At 36.6% G+C, this 26,462-nt stretch overlaps 4 protein-coding genes across 5 annotated transcripts; 2 read left to right on the top strand and 2 right to left on the bottom strand.

The window, feature by feature from the left end:
- Window positions 1-1,288: 1,288 nt before the first annotated feature.
- On the bottom strand, window positions 1,289-2,932 carry LOC106398690 (40S ribosomal protein S5-1). Its single transcript, XM_048780562.1, has 5 exons — window positions 2,794-2,932; window positions 2,629-2,723; window positions 1,822-2,093; window positions 1,538-1,741; window positions 1,289-1,451 (listed from the first exon to the last, which is right to left on the bottom strand). The coding sequence occupies exons 2-5, from the start codon at window positions 2,719-2,721 to the stop codon at window positions 1,397-1,399; spliced, it is 624 nt and encodes a 207-aa protein (XP_048636519.1). The 5' UTR covers window positions 2,722-2,723; window positions 2,794-2,932; the 3' UTR covers window positions 1,289-1,396.
- Window positions 2,933-6,769: 3,837 nt separating this feature from the next.
- On the top strand, window positions 6,770-13,592 carry LOC106412688 (ABC transporter G family member 33). The gene is made up of 22 exons (XM_048780559.1): window positions 6,770-7,113; window positions 7,188-7,311; window positions 7,651-7,736; window positions 7,809-7,893; window positions 7,986-8,145; window positions 8,218-8,294; window positions 8,381-8,434; window positions 8,515-8,605; window positions 8,683-8,984; window positions 9,170-9,451; window positions 9,523-9,836; window positions 9,920-10,080; window positions 10,261-10,364; window positions 10,439-10,592; window positions 10,667-10,777; window positions 10,857-11,260; window positions 11,330-11,620; window positions 11,990-12,073; window positions 12,149-12,282; window positions 12,350-12,577; window positions 12,661-13,087; window positions 13,236-13,592. The coding sequence occupies exons 1-22, from the start codon at window positions 6,785-6,787 to the stop codon at window positions 13,500-13,502; spliced, it is 4,269 nt and encodes a 1,422-aa protein (XP_048636516.1). The 5' UTR covers window positions 6,770-6,784; the 3' UTR covers window positions 13,503-13,592.
- Window positions 13,593-13,904: 312 nt separating this feature from the next.
- LOC106398650 (ABC transporter G family member 33-like) lies at window positions 13,905-20,477 on the top strand. The gene is made up of 22 exons (XM_048780558.1): window positions 13,905-14,614; window positions 14,690-14,813; window positions 14,888-14,973; window positions 15,050-15,294; window positions 15,365-15,441; window positions 15,512-15,565; window positions 15,635-15,725; window positions 15,800-16,101; window positions 16,167-16,448; window positions 16,525-16,838; window positions 17,033-17,193; window positions 17,270-17,373; window positions 17,454-17,607; window positions 17,686-17,799; window positions 17,881-17,954; window positions 18,040-18,372; window positions 18,441-18,731; window positions 18,827-18,910; window positions 19,002-19,135; window positions 19,214-19,441; window positions 19,528-19,954; window positions 20,045-20,477. The coding sequence occupies exons 1-22, from the start codon at window positions 14,289-14,291 to the stop codon at window positions 20,309-20,311; spliced, it is 4,272 nt and encodes a 1,423-aa protein (XP_048636515.1). The 5' UTR covers window positions 13,905-14,288; the 3' UTR covers window positions 20,312-20,477.
- Window positions 20,382-25,916, bottom strand: LOC106398660 (EVI5-like protein). 2 transcript variants are annotated; one of them, XM_048780561.1, is made up of 17 exons: window positions 25,836-25,916; window positions 25,295-25,364; window positions 23,727-24,959; window positions 23,529-23,642; window positions 23,295-23,353; window positions 23,151-23,217; window positions 23,012-23,063; window positions 22,829-22,921; window positions 22,663-22,746; window positions 22,210-22,577; window positions 22,019-22,080; window positions 21,876-21,945; window positions 21,711-21,791; window positions 21,519-21,620; window positions 21,294-21,418; window positions 21,094-21,169; window positions 20,382-20,959 (listed from the first exon to the last, which is right to left on the bottom strand). In XM_048780561.1, the coding sequence occupies exons 1-17, from the start codon at window positions 25,880-25,882 to the stop codon at window positions 20,846-20,848; spliced, it is 2,817 nt and encodes a 938-aa protein (XP_048636518.1). In that variant the 5' UTR covers window positions 25,883-25,916; the 3' UTR covers window positions 20,382-20,845. The 2 variants fall into 2 exon arrangements, with proteins under 2 accessions (XP_048636518.1, XP_048636517.1); XM_048780560.1 differs by lacking the exon at window positions 25,836-25,916 and adding an exon at window positions 25,448-25,813.
- Window positions 25,917-26,462: the final 546 nt, after the last annotated feature.

Genomic DNA, 26,462 nt, shown 5'->3' with positions numbered 1-26,462 from the left:
ATTGCCATTGTAATTTGTAACCAACCAACTTTTACATTAGTAATACTAGGGTCGGCCCGCCCTACGGGCGGGATATTAGTTAATTTGATATTCACTAAATGCTCGAGTTGAAATTTGTTTTAAGATTCAAGAATTTGGTTATCTGTTATGTCTTACTTATTAGTATGCGGTGGTATAGTTGTTTTTCGATTATTCTTGCTTTGGTATTGTATCAAATTAACTAATTGTCCAACTCATAATTATAGATGTACAAATGTGGATTTGTGATAAAGTTTGATGACAATACTGTTTTTTTTTAATTATTATTCATAGTGGAGTGTGCATGTGTCAGAAAGAGGCCTATAACAATTTTTATATTTTTGTGTATGGATTTTAAATATATATTATTTTGTATAATGCATACTTGCTCTACAACATTTGCTTGTAGACTAAAAAAATTGTTTTCTATATTTTTAAAAGAGAAAATATTTAGTTTAAAATATAACATGGACATATGTATTGACTATATATAGAAGTTGAGTGTTATTTTAAAATGACATATGTATAGAGATTTTTCAACCATTACTTCACTGACACAAAACATTTATAACTGTAAATACCTTCTTTTAAAAGCAAAACTAATAAAAGCGTGTACAACAAATGTATTTTGATATATATTATATGCATCGAGTTATAAAGGTTGGAAACATTGCAAAACTGTTTGGAGCAAAGTTTTTAATTTCACGATCTTCATCTTGACGTCATTTCAGTGTCGGCCCTGGCCACAAGCAGAAAAAGCTTGGACTTCCAGCTGACACGATAATAAGTATTTTCGCGGTCACATATTTATAAAAATTGACTTTAGCCTACTGGTTCTAAGAGAAATTACCAGTGCTAGAGGTGCTGGGTTCAATTACCCTTAACTGCATTCATTTATTTTGGCCCTAAATATAAAATGAGACACGTGTCACTCCCAGAACGCACAAATTGATGACGTGGCTTCACGGGAGAGAGGCGAACATTTCTTTATATATATAGATACTCCATTTCCTTCTGTTTCATAATACAAGTAGTTTTACAAGTTTTTTTTTTTTGTTTCAAAATGTAAATAGTTTTAGTATTTATTGAATATTATATAACCAATTAAATTATGTAGACTTCTTTGAAATTGATTAAAGTATTTATTAAATGTTACATTTTTAATATCATTGGTGCTTTTCACAAAAAATACTTTCAAGTTGAAAGAGGAGTAGTATAAATGAAAAGACTATTAAATATGAAACTGTTTGATCAAAGATCCCAAGGTCGATTAAAGCGTCAAAACTTTCATTAAAAGATGAGAGAAATCTTCTGATACATAACCAAAGCTAAACGAAAACAGCACAAAGCTCTTTGAAATATAATGCAAAAAGAACCCTTAACGGTTGGCCTTAGCAACTCTCTCAATCTCATCTTTCTTCTTGATTGCATAGCTGCAGAGAGAAGACAAGATACAATTATTAGCTAACACAAATGCGAAGAGACAACAAGACAATGTAGAGAGTTTTGTTTTTAATACCTGTTGGAAGATCCTTTAGCAGCATTGATGAGCTCATCAGCAAGGCACTCAGCGATAGTCTTGATGTTTCTGAACGCAGCTTCACGCGCACCAGTGGTGAGCAAGAAGATGGCTTGGTTCACACGTCTCAGAGGAGAGATATCAACTGCCTGCCTCCTAACCACACCAGCAGATCCGATCCTGGTCGCATCTTCACGTGGACCACTGACTCACCCAATAAAACAAAGACGATCAGAATACTTTTCAAACTAGTAATCAAGAAAGTAGTACCAAGATTCGCTCACCTGTTAACAATGGCATCGATGATGACCTGAATAGGATTAGCGTCAGTCAAGAGGTGGATAATCTCCATGGCGTGCTTGATGATCCTGACAGCCATCAGCTTCTTACCGTTGTTCCTCCCGTGCATCATAAGAGAGTTGGTGAGCCTCTCGACGATAGGGCATTGAGCCTTCCTGAACCTCTTCACAGAGTATCTTCCAGCAGTGTGGGGAACAAAGGTTGCGTGTTTCGCAGGCTGAACACCAATGTAGTCAACAAGACTAATGTCTGTGACCTACATTACACAAAATACAAAAAAAAAAAACAAATGTTACCGTAATCATTAGAAACATTTGAGAAAAATGTAACTATTGTAACGTAATTATTCATCTCTAGGATTTACATGTAATTCACACAATGGAGTTAATGTAACAATTGTATAATATTAGACCAATAAGTAAATTGAGAAAAAATAAAGGACTAGATTGCAAATAAGCAGAACCGGCGGAACATAAAGTAGAAACTGAAGAGTGGAAGACAATTACAAAAACTAACAAGAAGAACAAAAAGGTAACACCTTTTGAAACAGTAGACTATATATTATTCATCTCTAGGATTTACATGTAATTCACACAATGGAGTTAATGTAACAATTGTATAATATTAGACCAATAAGTAAATTTGAGAAAAAATAAAGGGCTAGATTGCAAATGAGCAGAACCGATGGAACAAAACACAAGTAGAAAGAAACTGAAGAGTGTAAGACAATTACAAGACACGAATCACACTCTTATTAGTGAAATTAGTAAACGAAGCAATGAGGGGATTACCGAAACGTCGTCGAAGCTCCAACGGTTGAAGAGCTTGACCTCGTTGGTGAGCTGCTGCTGAATCTCAGCGTCGATTTCTACGGCGGCGGCCATGGCTGAGAGGCGAACAGAGGATTAGCTAAAGACAAGCGAGGGAAAAGAGAGAATCTAAGAAGAAAGTAATACCTCAAACTCTTAAGCGTCGTGTGGAGAATGAGAAGTAAGGTTATCTTAGCCGCGGCTAAAATGAAGAAATCAAAACCCTAAAAATTCTATGCTGTTTAGAGTGTTTTATTGGGCCCATATGTGGTGCAATAATGGGCTTTTGAAATGTATTCTTTCATTTGTTAATGGGTTTGGTTTTTCTTTCTTTTGTTTCTCTCCGACTTGGAAATAGGTTGACTAGAGGCGTAAAACGGGTAAAAAATAACCCCATTATCTATTTATAGTCAATACGGTAAATAAGGCAACGACCGACTTAAAATTATTTACAGTCAACGGTCCAAGACGTTCTGCCATAAAACATGTATGAATGGAGCTTAAAACTTTAGACCCACTTTTCTTTTTATTTGTTGGAGAAAGTTCATACCGAAATCCCTGCTAATCTTCAAAAAGTCATATATATTCGAGGTTCTTTATTGGGTTATCAATAACAACATTTACTTAATACATTAATAGAAAAATTCTGCTTTATGATAAGATATTGAGAAAAAGATTAAGATAGCACCAAACCAAGTTTTTGTTTCTAAAGTAGCACTCAAGGCTCAAAGTCACAAAAATAGATTTCATTAAAGAGGTAAATATATACTTATACCTCTTGGGTTAATTAATCTAAACTTTAGAGTTTAGAGTTAAGAGGTGGAGTTTTGGAATTAGGGTTTAAAATTTTATAAAAAATAAATACTAAAATAAAAAATAAAAATTTTAAAAACAGTTTCAAAAAGTATTTTTAAATTATAAAAAAAAATTTCAAAAAAATTCAAAAAAAAATTTCAAAAAAAAAATTATAAAAATTTCGAATCTGAAAACACATAATCTGAAACTATAAATTTTTTTTTATTTTTTTTATTTTTTTTTATTTTTATTTTTATTTTATTTTTATTTTATTTATTTTTGTTTGTTTATTTAATTTTAAACCAAGGGTATTAGGGATATTTTACCCTTTAATGAATGTCATTTTTGTGACTTTCTCTTTCTAATGCTACTTTTGAGACATAAATTTCAAAATGTGCTATTATTGACAATTGCCCTAAGATATTTAGTGTTTGATCAAACTGTATTTTATTGGGTTAGGAAACCCGAGAGTAGGTTAGGTTTATAGGCATTAAGTTAAAGAGCTCTTTTCGACTTCTCGTGCACGTTTTTTATCTCTTCTATGTAAATATATCATCATACTTTGCGTTGAATTTGTTCTCAAATTTGCCCACCAACTTCTTTCTTACAATCTTACGTGACAATTATATCATTCTTAAAACGCGAGCAATACATTTTCTTTGAAATATGACTACACACTCATCAATCATCATACAACTTTTGTCACTCAACCATCATACTTTTTTTAATATACTAACTACTAGGTTAAGACCCGCGCCTTGCGCGGGATAAACATTATATATAAAAATATATTTTATATATTATATGTTTATAACATATTATAAAATAATAAATAGATATTGAATAATTAAAAAGTTATTATCTACTACTTATATAATTAAATTGGTGCGAACATATAAATAAATTTTATAAATCGAAAAATATTTTTTCTATTTGATATGATATATAACTAAATTTAAATGATAGTAACATATATATGGTATATTTTAATAATAATATTTATTAGATGATGTTTTTTGCTCATATTTTTTTTTTATCATTTGTATCTGTTATAGCAAAAAATCTAAATTAGTGATAACAAAATTTTCACTGTGAGATTAATGGTATAAATAATTTATAATATTTTTAAAAATTAAGTTCTCAATATTTTTTCAAATTTTTTATCAAAAAAATTTTCAAAGTAAATTTCAAAATTAAGATATTTATGTATTTTTATATGGCATATAGTTTAATTTAAAATGATACATATATTTATATATCTTTTATTTTTGATACTTATTAAATGAGACTTTCAACTTATATTATTTTTAATTATTTGTATCATGTCATAACAAATGTTTTAAATGATAGATCACAAAATTTGAATGTGAATTTATACTCGTTTTTAAAAATTCAAAATATAATATATAAATAATTTTTTTAATTTTTATTATATGGTTATTATGATTGTTTAATTTATTTTAATAGCTTAAAATTAAACAAATATAATTATAACACACACTTATTCTTATCAAATCTTTATTATTCAAAATCATTAATTGTCATATATACTTTAGCCACATTAGGCAATTCCGTAATCTTATTTAAGGAAATAATGAAGCACATTAATAATGTATTTATTGTTGTTTAATAAAAAACTTATTATATATTTAGATGGACCAACCTATTTTTCTAAGGATTCTAAAAATCATTCTAGTGATGACATGTGGCTACAAAAAAATGTTGCAATGCTTCTCAAATAATATATAAGGGATTTCTATATTACTACCGACACAACAACGCATTAATTGGGCCCGTTAACTAATGCTTTTGATCGCTCTAAACTATATGACTTGCGTTTTGGTGACTTGTAATTAATAATAATACAAGGAAGGAGCGTATCATCGAGAAGCTAACACATCATTAGGTTTACGATACACGTTACATTAGAGTAAATATAGCACAAACACTCTAAAGACTTTTGATACAAATCCGTGGTCCCATACAATAGAAAACTGCTACAAGAAGACTATCAAACCATCTCCAATGGTTAGAACCCATCATGGTTCCTATGATTAATTTAAAAAATCCTTAATTTAATTGTAAATTTTGTAATTTGTGAAGTTCAGAATTTTTTATAATTTGTCATATCCAATAGTATAACATTTTGAAGTTTTTAAGAAAAAAAAAGACAATAAAGCAAAAAAAAAAAAACAAGGGAGAGAGAGACACACAAAAGGAGCCGATAAAAAAATAATACTTTACAGGTTCTAAACAATTCTAAAAACTCTATTTTAAGAATTTGTCCTTAACCTTTTGTTTCTTTTTTATTTATTTTTTGAAGTTTTTTCTAAAGAACATCTCCTTAAAAATCTCTATTAGAAGTGTTCTTATATTGGACTAATAAGACATATTATCGTATTTTTTTTTTCAAATGTGAATAGACGCAGGAAAAGGCTAAAAAAAGTGATCAAAAGAAAGACAATAAACATCGATCATCTAGCTTTAGTTTGATGCAATGGTAACATATAATAAAACTTCTAATATCTGAAATAATCTTTGCTCAAACTATCAACTATTAACATTCGCCGTAAAATACACAACCCCTGAGGAGAGCTTACCACCTGAGCATAAAACCAGCAGTGGAGTCTTCACGACGTTAACCATAACTCAATAATCTTATATACAGACTGATTATTGCATCAATCAAACAAAGACTATTTCTTAATACAGTACTTTAGAACATTAACCATCTCAATATTTTCTATCCATTCCCGATCGATAGTTTGTTCATCCATCACTCTTTCCTTTGCTACACTAGAATATATATAGAATATGTATATGGACAATCGATATAATTGTACACATGCGTAATAGAAGTACTAGCTCGAAATAAAATAAAATGATCACTTTTTCAACAAAGTGATCATTCAATTTACTATTTCATTTTCAAAAAGTTTAGGTAATATTTCACACTTTGTTGACCACACAAAAATGCAGTCTAATAATAATTTAAATTGATTTGCTTTCCGACAGTTCGAATTAATTTGCTGGTTTAAAAACAAAATTGAATAAACGACGAAAATAACCTAAAAGAGAACAAACATAATGATGTGAAGAATTTTAGATAGATTTACGTAACAATACTTTTAGGAAGAGTTAGATGTATAAACTCTACCACTCATCACCTAACTATTTGTAAATGTGAAAAGCACAATTACATATATTTTATTTTATTTTTGGTCAAAACATATATTTTATTTTAATATTATTATAGACGTTACATTATAAGTAGACGATAAATGCCATATCTCATAATTGAGCTCATTTCATTAAGAGAAGACGCCAAGAAACTTACTGAGGCATGGATGGAGAAGAGTTGAGAATGGAGCTTTCAGACATTAAAAAGAGTACGGGAACTAGTTTCAGGAGCAGCTCTTCTTCAAGTAATGAGCATGAGGCTGAGGCTGAGCATGCTCTGCAATGGGCTGAGATCCAGAGGTTACCCACTTTCAAACGGCTGAGATCATCTCTGGTCGATGAAGATGGTGAGGCTGTGAAGAAAGGGAAAAAGGTGGCTGATGTCACCAAGCTTGGAGCCATGGAACGTCATCTAATGATTGAGAATCTGATCAAACACATTGAGAATGATAATCTCAAGCTGCTCAAGAAGATTAGAAAAAGAATGGACAGGTGAAAGATGAGATCAGGAAACAAACCTTGTGAATTTTGAACTTGTGGCTTTAACTGAAGTTTCTTCCATGCAGGGTTGGTGTAGAGTTTCCGAGCATAGAGGTGAGGTATGAGCATTTAAGTGTTGAAGCAGAGTGTGAGGTCGTTGAAGGGAAGGCTCTTCCAACTCTATGGAACTCCTTAAAGCGTGTTTTCTTGGTGAGTATACTCCAGAACATGATGCATATTTATTGCGAACAAACGCGTATTAAACAAAAATAAATTCAAGAACACAGAGAGAAAACACGATTGAAGTAAATATCTATTTTACAGTTTGTATATTGATTATATGAATGAATAATTTACAATATTTTAGACAGTATTTACAGCCTCAAAATCCGATATTTCTTTCTTTTTTAAAGAAAAATTTCATAACTAGTCCAATCGATATAATTATGTGTGTGTTTTTTACTGGTGCACAGAGATTTTATTCAGAATCAACAAAATTGCAATATGGCAGTAGCTAGTGTAGATAACTCTACTCTTTTTCATCTTCAGGAACTGGTGAAGCTGAGTGGTGTAAGAACACGCGAAGCAAAAATAAGAATACTCAATGATGTTAACGGCATCATTAACCCGGGAAGGTTAGTTGCAAGAGGATCTCTCCTTTGATCCACGCTTTGGATTGTGTGTAATGCATCTTCTTGTTGCTCAAGGCTAACTCTGCTGCTTGGTCCTCCTGGATGTGGGAAAACTACTCTGCTTAAGGCTTTGTCTGGAAACTTGGACAAAAATCTTAAGGTTTCAGATTCTGTTTCTCAAGTCCCTTTGTTATGCTTTTATTGCATATGTGTGTAACAATGTCTCTTTCTTTTCTCCTATATCTTCCACAGTGTTCTGGTGAAATCTCCTACAATGGACATCAACTGAACGAATTTGTCCCTCAGAAGACATCAGCATACATAAGTCAACAAGATCTGCACATTGCAGAGATGACAGTGAGGGAGACAATTGACTTCTCAGCTCGTTGTCAAGGTGTCGCTAGCCGAACAGGTACATGTCTTTATAGAACAACTCTCTTTATAAAGCACTCTCTAAATGGATCTTATCTCTCTGCTGAAACAGATATTATGATGGAGGTCAGTAAAAGAGAAAAGGATGGTGGAATCATGCCTGACCCAGAAGTAGATGCTTACATGAAGGTCCAGCCCTGAAGCTAATGCTGAAACTGATATTTTAACTCAGTCGGTTTATTACAAAACCTTTCTTTTATAATGTCATTGTGCAGGCAATATCGGTTAAAGGACTTAAAAAAAGTCTGCAAACAGATTATATCTTGAAGGTAGCTTCTATGACACTCCTCAGATTTGTAGTCCTGGACCTTGATTAGCTTCTTGATTATGTCTTGTATTACATTTTCAGGTCCTAGGGCTTGACCTTTGTGCAGAAACACTGGTTGGTAATGCAATGAAAAGAGGCATATCCGGTGGTCAAAAGAAGCGTCTTACCACAGGTTTGTTTCATTAGAAGCTTGCAAAATGGTCATAGTTTTGGTGGCATGGCATGTTTTCTAATGATTTGTAATTACAGCCGAGATGATCGTTGGTCCAACAAAAGCTTTATTCATGGATGAGATTACAAACGGCTTAGACAGTTCCACTGCGTTTCAGATAGTCAAGTCTCTGCAGCAGCTAGCTCACATTACTGATGCAACCGTGCTTGTTTCCCTTCTTCAACCTGCTCCAGAATCATATGACCTCTTTGACGATATTGTGCTGATGGATAAAGGAAAAATAGTGTACCACGGTCCACGCCACGAGGTCTTAAGCTTTTTCGAGGAATGTGGATTTAGATGCCCGGAAAGGAAAGGTGTTGCAGACTTTCTACAAGAGGTAAGAAGCCAACCTTAAGGCGGATACTAAACATATGCAAGTGAAGATTGTCCTAAGGCTCCAACTTTGTTAAAAAAATTATATATATAGGACTCCAAATTTTATTTTTTTAATACATAAACCTTTATTACATCGTCTGTAGCCCCCAAAATCTGAGGGTTCGACTCCTGACACTGACCTTGCAGGTTATATCTAGAAAGGACCAAAGACAGTACTGGATGCACCAGGACTTACCTTATAGGTTTGTCTCAGTAGATACATTTTCAAAGAGATTCAAGGACTTAGAGATTGGGAGGAAGCTTGAGGAAGCTCTGTCTAAGCCATATGATAAATCAAAACCACACAAGGATGCTCTTTCTTCCAATGCATATTCACTTCCAAAATGGGAGCTGTTTAGAGCATGCATCTCAAGAGAGTTTCTTCTCATGAAGAGAAACTACTTTGTCTATCTCTTCAAGACGTTTCAGGTTACATTCTTTGTTTCTCCAGACATATCTCTTACCTTAATTCTAAAGAACCCCTTCTTCTTCTTGTGCAGCTTGTTCTGTCTGCAATCATCACTATGACTGTGTTTATACGAACAAGGATGGGCATAGACATTGTTCATGGGAATTCTTACATGAGCTGTCTCTTTTTTGGAATAACTGTACTTTTGATTGATGGTATTCCAGAGATTTCTATGACTGTTCAACGCCTTGCCGTGTTTTACAAGCAAAAGCAACTGTGTTTTTATCCAGCTTGGGCTTATGCAATCCCAGCAACTGTATTGAAGGTCCCTCTCTCCTTCATTGAATCTCTTGTTTGGACTTGCCTTACTTACTATGTCATCGGATACACCCCTGAAGTCTCCAGGTGAGAGCTTTTTAAACCATCTCTTGCTTGCTCCTTACTCACATAACATGTCAGAAGAAAGTAATGTTTGACTGATGTTTTAGGTTCCTCCGGCAATTCATTATGCTCTTTGCTGTTCACTTCACATCAATATCGATGTTTCGGTGTATAGCTTCAATCTTTCAGACAGGAGTTGCTTCAATGGCAGCTGGTAGTTTTGCCATATTAGCCACCTTTGTCTTTGCTGGTTTTGCCATCCCATACAGTAAGACATTTGAGGCTGTGCTCTTCATTTCAATCTTGTTCCAAAGTTCTATTTATTAAGTTACATAACCTAAAACCAACTGGTTATAATTCATCTCTTTTATATATTTATATATTCCTTCCAATTTCCGATGTGGGAGACTGCCTCTGATACTATCAACATGACACTGGTTTGGTGCAGCTGATATGCCAGGGTGGCTGAAGTGGGGTTTTTGGGTGAATCCTGTTAGCTACGCAGAGATTGGACTCTCTGTAAACGAGTTTCTTGCTCCAAGATGGCAGCAAGTGAGTCTTTCTTCACCTACTTATCCTTCGCTTCATCCTCCAAAGACTAATCAGTTGTCCGGTTATGTTTGTAGATGCAACCTACAAATGTTACATTAGGGAGAACCATACTTGAAAGCCGAGGGCTGAACTATGATGATTACATGTATTGGGTCTCATTAGGTGCCTTGCTGGGTCAGACCATTATCTTCAACATCATTTTCACTCTAGCTTTGAGTTTCTTGAAATGTAAGTTTCCAAAATACCTAAAAATGCCAAGGACATGAGCACATACTGAAGAGGTTAATCTTAACACATGACAGCTCCAACAACATCTCGTGCCATGATCTCCCAAGAGAAGCTACTTGAGCTGCAAGGAACAAAAGATTCACCAGTCAAGCAGAACAAGTCAACAGAGACTAACGAGGATTCAGGTGGGACATATTTGTCTTTCTTGTGAAACAAGCAAACTATTTTTTTCTCAGGTTTCATAAACTCTAATTCGTTCAACAGGGAAGATGGTGTTACCTTTTAAGCCCCTTACCATAACATTTCAAGACTTGAACTATTATGTGGATGTTCCTGCGATGAGAGGTCAAGGGTACGCTGAGAAGAAACTGCAGCTTCTCTCGAACATCACCGGAGCTTTCAGGCCTGGAGTTCTAACGGCGTTGATGGGAATCAGTGGAGCAGGGAAAACCACTCTACTGGACGTTCTCGCCGGGAGAAAAACAAGCGGATACATAGAAGGAGACATCAAGATAAGTGGATACCGTAAAGTCCAAGAAACGTTTGCAAGAGTCTCAGGCTACTGCGAGCAAACGGATATACACTCACCGAACATCACCGTCGAAGAGTCTCTCATTTACTCCGCTTGGCTCCGTCTAGTTCCAGAGATAGAGCCTGAAACCAAAATAGTAAGCCCTAATGATTCTAACAATCAACAATGACCTAGAAATTAAATCGACTGAAAAAAACCGTTGCAGAGATTTGTAAAGCAAGTTCTGGAGACGATCGAGCTGGAGGAGATCAAGGACGCGATGGTGGGAGTCGCCGGCCAGAGCGGACTGTCGACGGAGCAGAGGAAGCGTTTGACGGTGGCGGTGGAGTTGGTGGCGAACCCCTCCATCATTTTCATGGACGAACCAACGACGGGGCTAGACGCAAGAGCAGCTGCCATAGTGATGAGAGCTGTCAAGAACGTAGCAGAGACTGGAAGAACCATTGTCTGCACTATTCATCAGCCTAGCATTGACATCTTTGAAGCTTTTGACGAGGTATAAATACAAGTTGCAAAGTTTTTTACCAAAATAAAAAAAGGTTGCAGAGTTTATTTATAAGTGGCTTTCTTTGCTCATTTTCTAATAAAATGTTTGGCAAAGTTATAAGTAACATTTTTAGTTTTTGTTATAAAGTAGCATTTTAAAAGAAAAATCTCCGCAATAATATTTATTAATCAATAAAAACATTAAATATTTTACATTGTAAACTCTAAACTTCAAATTTTAATTCCTGAAATCTAAAGCCAGTTGATTTTTTAATGTGCTATTTTAGGGATTTTACCTGCTATCTTTTGGACAAGAATTTGATTTAATGATATTTGAGGGTATTTTAAAAAAAAATATATTTGTTTTTATGATGTATAGTTGGTGCTTCTTAAGAGAGGCGGTCGCATGATTTACACTGGACCACTTGGACAGCATTCTTCTCATGTCATTAAGTACTTTGAGGTTAGCGTGCTACACAAGACACAACATGTCAGTTTAGTTTCTATAATTTTTTAAATCTTTGTGCTAAAAAAACAGAGTATCCCTGGAGTTACTAAGATTAAAGACAACTACAATCCCGCAACATGGATGCTTGAGGTCACCTCACAGTCCATAGAGACTGAGCTCAACATTGATTTCGCAAAAATCTACAACGAATCAGATCTTTACAAGTAAGTTAAAAAGCTAAAGACTGACTCATTCATTCATGGTTATTGATCTCATGTGCTCTTTCCTTAGGAGCAACTCCGAGCTCGCTGCAGAGCTGAGCAAACCGGATACCGGTTCAACCGATTTGCATTTCGACAGAACTTTTGCTCAGAGCTGGTGGGGACAGTTCAAGTCTTGTCTCTGGAAGATGAGCTTGTCTTACTGGAGAAGCCCTTCTTACAACTTGATGCGTATAGGCCACACTTTAATCTCTTCTTTGATCTTCGGTGTACTCTTCTGGAAGCAAGGACAAAAGATGTAAGTTTCATTTGTTTTAAAAATGAGTTTAATTACTTTATTTGTGTTTATTTTTATTTTTTTTGTATGTTTTTTTTTGGCAGAGATACTCAACAGAACTTGTTCACAGTCCTTGGTGCAATCTATGGACTTGTCCTCTTCTTAGGGGTTAACAACTGCACTTCAGCGTTACAGTATTTTGAGACAGAACGTAACGTTATGTACCGTGAAAGATTCGCGGGAATGTACTCTGCGTTTGCGTATGCGTTGGCTCAAGTTGTGACCGAGGTTCCTTACATTTTCATCCAAAGCGCAGAGTTTGTGATCGTGATATATCCTATGATGGGTTTATACGCATCTGCTTACAAAGTCTTTTGGAGTCTATACTCAATGTTCTGTAACCTACTATGCCTCAACTACCTTGCAATGTTCCTCATCTCCGTGACACCAAACTTCATGGTCGCAGCTATTCTCCAGTCTCTTTTCTTCGTTGCTTTCAACCTTTTTGCTGGTTTCTTGATTCCACTTCCGGTAAGATCTTTAAAACCAGTCATGACCATCTTTATCTTTTTTTTTTTGAAATATTATATTATTAATATTTAAATGAGTTTATTAATATTAATACCTTACCATTTTGACCTATGGTTAATAGTGTTTTCTTGATGTTGAAACAATGCAGCAAATACCAAAGTGGTGGGTATGGCTTTACTATCTAGCTCCAACCTCTTGGACGCTCAACGTGTTTTTCTCGTCTCAGTACGGTGACATACATGAAACGATCGATGCATTTGGAGAGTCCACGACCGTTGCAAGATTCTTAGAGGACTACTTTGGATTCCATCATGATCGTTTGATCTTTTCAGCCATTATTCTCATCGCATTTCCCATTGCACTAGCTTCTATGTTTGCTTTCTTTGTCGCCAAGCTTAACTTTCAAAAACGATAGATGCATCATCAAAACAACTCAAGCTTTTCTTTATGTATTTTTTTATGTTAGAATACTTATCAACTAGTCAAAAATATATTGATGAGAATATATGTATAACCAAGGACACATGCTGCCAACATAAGGCCAAACCAATAATAACCTATTAGTAGTGGCTTTTTTTATACAAGAAGCGTATCAACGACAAGCCAAAGCAATAATAACCGTTCGTACAAGTTTTGATAATTTTTGTCATACCCGTGGACCCACACGATCGAAAACTGCTAAAGAAAGAACATTCTCTGTAGATGGGCCGGCCCATTGGCTCCCCACCTAAGCACTGGAAAGTGGGAGGAAACTACAAAAGAAGAATAAAATTCCAACCACATGAAAGCAACATCAGGCATCCACCTTTAGATAGAGGCAAACACACCATGTCATATATCACCTACTGAGATTGCTAGGATTTGAAGTTATCCATAAAATATGATGAAACTATCAACTAATAGTAGTTCATTTTTGAAATATGAAACTTACATTAATTTACTTTTAGTGGCTTATAGATTACCAGTATAACTGAATCAAAGTGTTTGCTAATCTCACTTTCAGTAAATAAAAGGAACTTCAATACAAGCTGGTTGTGTCTTATAATATATTTTTCATTAGAACTTTTTAACACCTTTATATCTTCCACCACCTCACTATTCTAAGTCTGAAAAGTACAATTACATATGTATTATTAATAGAATAAAAAGGTATACCTCATATTTGATCAGAAAACTTGGGACTCTTTGAGGCTTGACTCAGATGGGTGGAGAAGAAATGAGAGTGGAGCTTTCAGAGATTGGAAGAAATATGGGAACTAGTTTCAGGAGAAGCTCTTCAAGAAGTGAGCCTGAGGATGAGGCAGAGTATGCTCTCCAATGGGCTGAGATCCAGAGATTGCCAACTTTTGAGCGGCTGAGATCATCTCTGGTCGATGAAGAAGGTGAGTCTGAGGAGAATGGGAAGAGGGTGGCTGATGTCACCAAGCTAGGAGCCATGGAACGTCATCTGATGATTGAGAAGCTGATCAAACACATTGAGAATGATAATCTCAAGCTGCTCAAGAAGATCAGAAAAAGAATAGACAGGTGAAAATTACTAGATAAGGAAACAAACCTTGTGAATCTTGAACTTGAGCTTGAAACTGAATTGCTTACTTGCAGGGTTGGGGTGGAGTTTCCGAGCATAGAAGTGAGGTATGAGAATTTAAGTGTTGAAGCTGAGTGCGAGGTCGTTGAAGGGAAGGCGCTTCCAACTTTATGGAACTCCTTGAAGCACGTTTTCATAGTGAGTATACTATAATGCATATTGCAACATGGAAGTAAGCTCGTGTTGAGTTATATACTCTTTTTCTCTTTCAGGAACTGGTGAAGCTGAGTGGTGTAAGAACACAAGAAGCCAAGATAAGCATACTTAATGATGTTAGCGGCATCATTAACCCGGGGAGGTAGTATCTCTCTTTTGATCCAACCCTTGAGATTTGTGTAATGAAACATAACTAATGCTTCTTCTTGTTGCTCAAGGCTAACACTGCTGCTAGGTCCTCCTGGATGTGGGAAAACTACTTTGCTTAAGGCTTTGTCTGGAAACTTAGACAAAAATCTTAAGGTTTCTGGTGAAATATCCTACAATGGACAAGGGCTGAACAAGTTTGTTCCTCAGAAAACATCAGCATACATAAGTCAAAACGATCTGCACATTGCAGAGATGACAGTGAGGGAGACAATTGACTTCTCAGCTCGTTGTCAAGGTGTTGCTAGCCGAACAGGTAGATTTTGTCATAAAGAAAGCATTCTCTAAACGGTTTTGGTGACAAACATAACTCTAGGATTAAACAGATATTATGATGGAGGTCATTAAAAGAGAAAAGGATGGTGGAATCATTCCTGACCCTGAAGTAGATGCTTACATGAAGGTTCACTTCTGAAACTGATCTTTTAACTCAGCCAGTTTATTATAAACGTCTTGTAAATCCAACTGTGCAGGCAATATCGGTTGAAGGACTTAAAAGAAGTCTACAAACAGATTACATCTTGAAGGTAGCTTCTCTAATACAGTTTGTCCTTCTTGATTAGCTTCTTAATTAGGTCTTGTATTGCATGTTTCAGATCCTAGGGCTTGACATTTGTGCAGAAACATTGTTTGGTAATGCAATGAGAAGAGGCATATCCGGAGGGCAAAAGAAACGTCTTACAACAGGTTTGGTTCATAGCTAAGAAACATGCGAAAACCGTCAGCTGTTTACTGTCTGAGAAGTTCCAAACTGTTTTCAGCTGAGATGATCGTTGGTCCAACAAAAGCTCTCTTCATGGATGAAATAACAAATGGCTTAGACAGCTCCACCGCTCTTCAGATTGTTAAGTCTCTTCAGCAGCTAGCTCACATTACCAATGCAACAGTGCTTGTTTCACTTCTTCAACCTGCTCCAGAATCATATGACCTCTTTGATGATATTGTGCTGATGGATCAAGGAATAATAGTGTACCACGGTCCAAGAGACCAGGTCTTAAGCTTTTTTGAGGAATGTGGATTTAGATGCCCGGAAAGGAAAGGTGTTGCAGACTTTCTACAAGAGGTAAGAAACAAAAACTTCTGTTTCCTTGAACACTGACATGGTCATGAGTTGTTTTGCCTTGCCAGGTTATATCTAGAAAGGACCAAGGACAGTACTGGCTGCACCAGGCCTTGCCTTATAGCTTTGTCTCTGTCGAAACGTTTTCAAAGAGATTCAAGGACTTAGAGATTGGGAGAAAGCTTGAGGAAGCTCTCTCTAAGCCATATGATAGATCAAAACACCAGAATGATTCTCTTTCTTTCAATGCATACTCTCTTCCAAACTGGGAGCTGTTCAGAGCATGCCTCTCAAGAGAGTTTCTTCTCATGAAGAGAAACTACTTTGTCTACCTCTTTGACACGTTTCTGGTTATTATTACACATCTCTTTCCTTTTTTTATAAAAGATTATAGTGTTAATCCTGAAGAATCTTTATATTGGACAGCTTCTTCTGTCTGCAATCCTCACTATGACTGTGTTTATTCGAACACGGATGGGCGTAGACATCGTTCATGGAAACTCTTACATGAGCTGCCTCTTTTTCGCAACCGTTGTGCTTCTGGTTAATGGTGCTCCAGAGCTTAATATGACTGTTGAACGCCTTGCCGTGTTTTACAAGCAAAAGCAACTTTGTTTCTATCCAGCTTGGGCTTATGCAATCCCAGCAACAGTGTTGAAGGTCCCCCTCTCTTTCTTTCAGTCTCTAGTTTGGACTTGTCTCACTTACTATGTCATCGGATACACTCCTAAAGCCTCCAGGTGAGTCCTTGAAACCTTCTTTTCACATCTATTGGCATTATGTAGAGATTAATGGGTCATAAACTTAATCTCTAAAGAGTATGTGACTATATAAGGAGTTTGGACCATTTCAGTTACCGCCAGTTGGTTTTAAATTGGAAACGAAAGAAACTTAACAACGATCAAGTGTGAAGTAATGATCTGTGATGTTTCAGGTTCTTAAGGCAGTTCATTATGCTATTTGCTGTTCACTTCACAACGATATCTATGTTCCGGTGTATAGCTGGAATCTTTCAGACAGGAGTTGCTTCAATGGCAGCTGGTGGTTTTGCTGTGTTAATCACCTTTGTATTTGCCGGTTTCGCCATCCCATATAGTAAGACTTTTTGTGCTTCATTCATTTCATTACAATCTTGTTCCAAAGCTTGAAACATGACCTTGGTCTGTTGCAGCTGATATGCCAGGGTGGTTGAAGTGGGGTTTCTGGGTGAATCCTATAAGTTATGCTGAGATTGGACTCTCTGTGAACGAGTTTCATGCTCCAAGATGGCAGCAAGTAACTTCTCTCTTCCCTTACTTGTTTAGAATGTCATTTAATTTTCCAAAGACTAATTAGTATTCTGGTTATGTTTGGAGATGCTACCTACAAATGTTACACTGGGGAGAACCATACTCGAAAGCCGAGGACTGAACTATGATGATTACATGTATTGGGTCTGCTTATCTGCATTGTTTGGTCTAGCCCTTATCTATAACACCATTTTCACTCTTGCTTTGAGTTTCTTGAAATGTAAGTTTCAACCTATTAGGGCAAATAAATGCCACATACCAAATACTAATTAAAGAGCTTATGTTAACACAATGACAGCTCCAACGTCATCTCGTGCCATGATTTCCCATGACAAGCTCTCTGAGCTGCAAGGAACAAAAGATTCATCAGACAAGAAGCAAAACAAGTCAACAGAGAGAAAAGAGGATTCAGGTGAAACATATTTGTCTTTCTTGTCAGACAAGCAAACTATTTCTTTCTAAATTTTCCCTCAAACCCTAATTAATTCAACAGGGAAGATGGTGTTACCTTTTAAGCCACTCACCATAACATTTCAAGACTTGAACTATTACGTCGACGTTCCTATGGTAATAGTTTCATTCATATAACTTAGCATTACCACTGAATGACCATCAAAGGTTATAAAAATCCATGGATCTTTGCCAATATCAGGAGATGAGAGGTCAAGGGTACACTGAGAAGAAACTTCAGCTTCTCTCAAACATCACCGGAGCTTTCAGGCCCGGCGTTCTAACGGCATTGATGGGAATCAGTGGAGCCGGAAAAACAACTCTACTGGACGTTCTCGCCGGAAGAAAAACAAGCGGATACATCGAAGGAGACATCAAGATCAGTGGATACCGTAAGGTCCAAGAAACGTTTGCAAGAGTTTCAGGCTACTGCGAGCAAACGGATATACACTCACCGAACATCACAGTCGAAGAGTCTCTCATTTACTCAGCTTGGCTCCGTCTAGTTCCAGAAATAGAACCTGAAACCAAAATAGTAAGCCCTAATAGTGATTCTAAGAATCAAACACTGTGACCTAGAAATGACCTAAAAATTCGCTGCAGAGATTCGTGAAGCAAGTTCTGGAGACGATCGAGCTGGAGGAGATCAAGGACGCGATGGTGGGAGTTGAAGGAGAGAGCGGGCTGTCGACGGAGCAGAGGAAGCGTTTGACGGTGGCGGTGGAGTTGGTGGCGAACCCCTCCATCATATTCATGGACGAACCAACGACGGGGCTAGACGCAAGAGCAGCCGCCATAGTGATGAGAGCTGTGAAGAACGTAGCTGACACTGGACGAACCATCGTCTGCACTATTCATCAGCCCAGCATTGACATCTTCGAAGCTTTCGATGAGGTTTAAAGTGTTCCAAACTTTATTTATAATGTTTTCTTTTATGTAATTTCTTTTATCAAATTTTTTTTTTCTTACAATATCGTTTTCATGTTCAGTTGGTGCTTCTGAAGACAGGAGGTCGTATGATTTATACTGGACCTCTTGGACAACATTCTTCTCATGTTATTAAATATTTTGAGGTTAGCGTGTTACACAAGAAACAACAATATAGTTACGCTACAGACATTTTAGTTTCTATATTTGTGTTCTTTGGTGGGGTTAAATAAGCAGAGTATCCATGGAGTTGCTAAGATTAAAGACAACTACAATCCCGCAACATGGATGCTAGAAGTTACTTCACAGTCCATAGAGACTGAACTCAACATTGATTTCGCTAAAATCTACAACGACTCAGATCTCTACACGTGAGTAGAACTAGTACAATCTCTCTTACACGGTCATAAACTGTATAAGGCTGATGAGATCATGTCTTGTTTCCGCAGAACCAACTCCGAACTTGTTAAAGAGCTGAGCAAACCGGATCCCGGGTCAACCGACTTGCATTTCAACAGAACCTTTGCGCAGAGCTGGTGGGAACAGTTCAAATCTTGTCTATGGAAGATGAGCTTGTCTTACTGGAGAAGCCCTTCTTACAACCTGATGCGAATCTTTCACACTTTATTCTCCTCTTTGATATTTGGTCTACTCTTCTGGAAGCAAGGCCACAAGATGTAATGTAACTAACTTACCAAAAGTTCCCTACAAACCCTAACTTTCATCATACTATTTTTAGTATTTAACTTTCCTTTTTTGGCAGAGATACTCAACAGAACTTGTTCACAGTCCTCGGAGCTATCTACGGTCTTGTCCTCTTCTTGGGAGTAAACAACTGCGCCACAGCGTTACAGTATTTTGAGACAGAACGTAATGTTATGTACCGCGAAAGATTCGCGGGAATGTACTCTGCCTTTGCCTACGCATTGGCTCAGCTTGTGACCGAGGTTCCTTACATATTCATCCAAAGCGCAGAGTTTGTGATCATAATATATCCAATGATCGGTTTCTACGCTTCTTACTCTAAAGTCCTTTGGTGTCTCTACTCAATGTTCTGCAACTTGCTATGCTTCAACTACGTCGCCTTGTTCCTCATCTCCGTGACTCCGAACTTCATGGTCGCAGCTATTCTCCAGTCTCTTTTCTTCGTTGCTTTCAACCTTTTTGCTGGTTTCTTGATTCCAAAACCGGTAAAGATCTTTTAAATCAAGTCAGCATCAACATTTTCTTTTGATATTTGATTAGTTGATTGTGTTTTCTTGATGTTGGAAACAATGCAGCAAATACCAAAGTGGTGGGTGTGGCTTTACTATCTAACCCCAACCTCTTGGACTCTCAACGTGTTCTTCACGTCTCAGTACGGTGATATTCATGAAACGATCGATGCCTTTGGAGAATCCACGACCGTTGAGAGATTCTTGGAGGAGTATTTTGGGTTTCATCATGACCGTTTGGTGATTACAGCCATTGTTCTTATTGCGTTTCCAGTTGCACTGGCTTCTATGTTTGCCTTTTTTGTTGCCAAACTCAACTTTCAAAAACGTTGACGGAATCACACACCAAAGACCACAAGGATATATGTCAACAATGAACTATACTATTATGCCAACAAGAAGATATTTTAGCAGGTTCTTGTTTTTCTATATGAATTCTATCAAATAATTGTAAAATGTACTTAAAGTGAACTGCTCTTTTGTGCAGAGTGTTAAACTATTCTAGTCAAAATTAATAAAGAAACATTGAGCAAAAGTTTGCAGGTAAGCTCTTGAAGTTGAAAGCCTTGAAAAAAAAGCTTAAGAGTGTGACTTCATCAGAAAAATGATTTTCCGGCAAATCATGAGCCCTCTTCAACGACCTGTGTAGACAGAATCTGCAAGAAGATTTTATAGCAGGTTCAGGATCTTCAGAACACCAATGTGTTTAGGACTCCACAGACACCACAATCTCATCTCTTACTGTAACTAACGGCTAAGCAGAATAGAAGTTAAATATGGGCAGAGAACTCACAGGAAGGTGCATGTGATGCTAGGAGAGATTTGAAAAATTACATAAATGTTATAGCAGTAAAGAATCTTTGTAGGTTAGCGTTTTATCTCCGGATTTAAAAGATCTTCTGATTTGCTTTCTTCAGGTGATTTGGCTTCAGATGTTGCACTACTAGTGCTATCACCATTTGTTTCTTCAGGCTCTTTTGCCTAATATTTAAAACATTGTATTAGTAAGTACCCAGAGGTCATAATATTATAAAACAGATGGATGCAGAAACGAAAAAAATGATATATCTTAAGCTGAATATTTCATCAGCTAGAGGGTGTTAAGTACACTTCACCTTGTTCCTCTCGCGCCAGCCAAGCCCAAATGATAGGAAGCCTGTCTTCTTTTTAAGAGTCTCCTGTGGAGCAAACCTATACAGCATAGAAGAAAATAATTTTCATCAATCATATGGACCTAGATACTTATGAAGGTACACAACATACTAAGCATGTTATAAAGAAAAAGAGAAAAGGTAAGAGCTGAGTTACGATGTACCTTGGAGATGATAGTGCTTTATTTTGGCCTGACTCATATTGCAAAGTAGCTTCTAGAGTTGTTTCTGCTGTAACTACTCTCTTCTCCATTTGAGCTAGTTGAGCTGCAAGCTTCTCATTCTTTTCCTGTATAATGAAGACATTGTGCATATAAGACTTGTCATTTTTTGAGGTAACAGCCGCAAAATAGTCATGTAATGTAATGAGTTTGAAGTAACCAAATCACCTGAAGGACGTGTACTGCATATTTTTGTGCAGCTGCATCCTGCTCTGCACTCACCCGAGCATCTTCTGTGAGCTTTTGGTCTTGTTCAACTTTCATCAGAACCTAAAGTATGCATCAGAAGGTAGATAAAATAGCTGTACCTTACAAACAAGGATAATACTAGTGGGACAACAACTAGTATATGGAACAGACCTGAAGCATGGCTGTTTCTTGTTCTTTTTTATCAGAAAGTGCTTGCTTTAGATCTCTAACTTCCTTCTCCAGTTCTTCAATCTGTTATATGTAAAGGTTTTAGTTTTATATGACTTCCTCTGCCACCTGATAACAACTTCTGGAGGTGGTCTATAAAAGATTTACCCGTGCACTTAGTTCAAGTCTGTTATCTTCTTTGACCATCTCCATCAAAGCAATCTCTAGCTCCTCAGCTCTGTACAGAAGGAATAACACATAAGATTAGTACCGTCTTGTTGCAACAAATGAAGTAACAGTAAGTCAATAACCTTAATACAGCTGATCTTTTCTCCTCCAATAGTCTGCATAGTTCAACCTTCAACCATACCGCCTGCACAATAACTGTTATGGATGAAATTTAATAGGAGTTGCATCTTATAAAATAGATTTCTCATACTAATCAGCTACACAAGATCTTCCTTGATGAAACTCAACCATGTTATCAAAACAAAAAAGTCACCTGCTCTTGAAGATCTGGTAAAGAGTCTAATTCTAAATCAACATTTGACCCATCTTCTAGATTCTCACCCTCTTGCTTTAGAGTCTGTTCATCTACTAAGATAGAGCCTTCATGTTTAAAGCTATATAACTTAGAAGCCAACCCCTTCTTGTCTTTCCAGACACGACCTTTCTGCATTCTTTCCTCAACAATCTCTAACACCGCCGGTCTATGTATTACTCTAAGCTCCTCTAGTCTAGCCTCATTCGTCGATAAGTACCCCATGCATGCGGTCAGAACAAGCTGACTGCTATCAAATGTTGAACTCGCAAGTGCTTGTAGTGAAGTAATAGCATCTCCTGCATCTTGTGTGGCAATAATTGCAGGACCTAAGGAGATAAAAGATAAATGAAAATCATCACAACACTTATAGAGTGTCACATTTGATATATACAGAAAGTGTTAGTAATATACCATATAGTTCCATTAATGCAAATGCTGTTCTGAACAAGACTACACGGTTGCCTTCAAAGAGAAGAACATCCCACATCCTCAAAACTAGGACCAGAAGAAACATACAAGATGAAAACACAACTTTAGTTAAAGAAAGGATGAGAAAGGAAACTTTCTGAGTTCTCACCACATTCCCAAGGAAGTATATTTACAAAAATAGATAGAAACCATGGCCCAGAGATCCATGCTACCTGCACTCCCAAGTAATCCAGATGATTAACTGCACCAGGAGCATTATTGGAATCACATTGCTCTGTATAAAGAGGGAAAATGAAATTTAGATGAAGAGATCAAGAAGAAAAAAACTAACCGAGTTTTGGGAATCTTTCTCTCATCAACTCTTCAAAAACTAGTTGATCAACCTAAGAGTAAAAGTGGTTACAATACATATTCTTACACAAAAGGTTGTTAAAAGCAAACAATCAAAGTCCATTTCCATGAACTGGCACCTGAGATTCTATCATCTCCTCTGTATAGTAGCCATCAAAATACTCATCAATGACTCCAACCAAAGTCCTGAAATTTTTTCAGTAACACATAAGTCAGCTCATTGTAACATACCAATGCATGCCATAATGTTTGTATCAACCTACCAAAATGCATTTTCCTCTGGCATCAACAGAAGCAACAGGCCAGCAAAGAAGTTCATAGCCTGCATATTTCCACAGGGTCATTGTTGGCTTAGACAGGAACAATTGTAACAATTAACTGCTAACTGTAATGATATTAGAGAACCATTACAGTTAAAACATATATTTTCAGATTATGTAAGATAAATAAATCCACTGCAAAAGAAAAGAAAAAAGTGCATTTGGAGCCTAAGTCACCTGGCAGTATCCAACAGATGGGTTGTGACAAGCATAAGCTAGAAGTATCCGTCTTAAAGAATCTCTACCATTCTCATTCAAAGCAGGGTGACCTGGGAAGGTCCTAGGTATATCCTGAATCATCCAAAAAAAAAAATAAGCAAGAAGAGTGATCATGATGGTACTTTCATAACCAAAATAATAAGCAACAAGCAAAACCTTTTCAATTTGTTTCTTCCACTTTCTTTGAACATCATGTTCCTTGCTTTCATCAAAGTTAGTTATGTGAGCCAACAAATCATGATAGTAATTATCCACTCGTCTTGCCTTCACACCTACAAAGGCTTGCCATACCTCTCCTCTGAGATCCTTTGGCACTCCTAAACGAACAAGCACTTCAAGCTCTTCAAACCAAGGGAAGAATGGCTTTGGAGTAACACTACTTTGAGCATAGTTTTCTTCTTTTATTGAATCACTGTCATCATGGTCAGTTTCTTCTCCGACTGATTCTCCAATGGAAGACAGTGCTTTGTTTATCCGTGAAGCACGGTGGCTCCGACTGTTTTTCATATTCATTATGTTCTTAACATGAGTGCACATCATATCCTCTATGGAGGAAAGACAAGGTCTAATGTCAGCCCATTCTATTACTGAACGGGACTTCTTGTGTTGTTCTTTTTCATGACATTTATCTGCTTCTGCCACAGGCTTTTCTGTTGCATTTTCTTGTTGAATGTGTGCATCATCTTCGGTTTGTTCGACTGATTGAGATTGTTTCTCTTCATCAGCTTCACTTTTGTCTGAATGCTCCTTCTTCTCCTTGTCCTTTTCAAATTCAGATTGTTCCTTATCATCCTCCACATGTTTGCTGTCTTTTTCAAGACTCTTTACTCTCAAATATTGGTTCTCTTCAAGAACATGCACCTCCTTGTCTGAGTCCCTCTCTTTTGAAATCTCAGCAACTGTTTCAGGATCCTGTACTTCTTTACCAGCATGTTCAGATTCATGCTTCCCGTTTCTTGAACCCTCCCCTGAAGCAGTACTCTCCTCTTCAGATTCAGTTTGCTCCTTATCATCCTCCACAGGTTTTCTGTCTTTTTCAAGAACCTGTGCCTCCTTGTCTGGTTCAAGTTGCTCATTATCATCCTCCACAGGTTTGCTGGTTTTTTCAAGAACCTGTGCATCCTTGTCTAATTCACTCTCTTTTGAAAGCTCATCAACTGTTTCTGAGGTACATTGTTCAAACTGCTGCACTTCTTCATCACCAAGTTCAGATTCATGTTTCTCCTTTCTTGAACCTTCCCCTGAAGAAGTAATCTCCTCTCCAGATTCTGAACCATCCTCAGCAGGGAATGTATCCTGGAACTCTTCTTCAGAGGAACAAGGTTCAGGGGACTGGTCAAGCCGGTCAAGAAAGTTTTTCCATTTCTCTCCCCTTTCTGTCTCTTCCTCCTATTCCAGTAAGTAGAGTATTTCAATTAGCTTAGCTCATATATTATGAGTAGCAGGGAAGATTGTACAGAGCTTACTAGTGAGAGAAATCAAGAACCATTCACCAGCTTCCTAAACTATTTAAAAAAAAAACTGATTACTAATAGCAACTCACTACATTTCCTGCTCTCTCTTACATTCTTGCATGTTGCTATAAGTTAACAGTTTTATTACATGAAACCATTATGCAACAACTTAAACATGACATTCATAACACTAGTAATGATACCACAGAGATTCATTTACTATATTTATCTGAGACAACAGCCAATGAAACATGAGAAGAAATCACTCACCGTATAGATGCTAAGGTACTCGTGATATCTTTGAACGTGTTGAGGTCTCAAGGCAAATCCATAGGCGTCCCTGCAAACAATATCAATCCATCTTCATTTCTTTGTAATATTAATCACAAATTACAAAATTAATCAAGAAACAACAAAGCTTACCTGGAATCTACCTCCAGTGAGCGCTTGCTCACCAAAGATAACAACATATTTCACAAACAATACTATTTCTAATTCCCATAGCTTTCTTTTACTTTAACATTTCACCAATCTCACAAATTTCAAACCAATTTTCTTTAATTAATCTACACAAAGCTTTAATCATGTAACATATAACCACCGATATCAACAACAAACCATTTTGGAAAATACGACGATAAGATCAAAAGAAGAAAATAAAGTTTAGAATCATTGATTTGGTGCTTTGAGAAAATTTGAGAACAACCCTCAACCCGCAAATGGCAGATCAAGAAATGGTCAATGTTAGATTATCGAGGGATAATTAAATATTGATTTAAAAACAAAAACAAAACAAAAAATGTTGAGTCACCTGTCTTTGAGATAGTTGTGGACGACAATCAAGTGTTTCTCCGCCATGATCGGTCACGATCACAATTATTTTTTATTTTATTATTATCTTCCATCAAACATTAATTAAAAACAGACGATCTTCTCATTTTCAAATTCAGCAAATAAAGAAATGTTTATGGAAAGAAATCTCCGTAATTTCATAACATCTATATATTAATTTTGAAGATTTGTTTTTTTTAATAAAAAAACTGAAATTGAACTAAGCAAATAAATTGAGATAGGTTTCATCATTATAGTAATCAGTAATCTCTCAAAATTCTGGAAATGGGCGCCTTAACTATACTACTATTCGTATCTCGTTACATCTAATTGAGACTTAACTGTGATCTGTGATATCATATATGACATGCAAATGGGTTTAAGCCCGCTCTATTGCGATATATAATACTTGTAACACCCCAAAACTCAAACCCAAAAAAAATTTGGGTAAAGGCCTGCTCTGCGGCCCATTAGGATTAAAACCCCTAGGGTTTCCTTGCCTCCTTTATAAAAGCAAGCTCTCACCCTTCTAGTCTCTCATCAGAAACTTAGAAGCGAAGCCCTGCAGAGAACTTCCGGAGATCAGAAGCCCTAGCCGTCGTCTCTC

Source organism: Brassica napus, chromosome A5 (assembly GCF_020379485.1).
Source record: "Brassica napus cultivar Da-Ae chromosome A5, Da-Ae, whole genome shotgun sequence".
Lineage (NCBI taxonomy): Eukaryota > Viridiplantae > Streptophyta > Magnoliopsida > Brassicales > Brassicaceae > Brassica > Brassica napus.
This window is presented reverse-complemented; position numbering and strand designations above follow the sequence as displayed.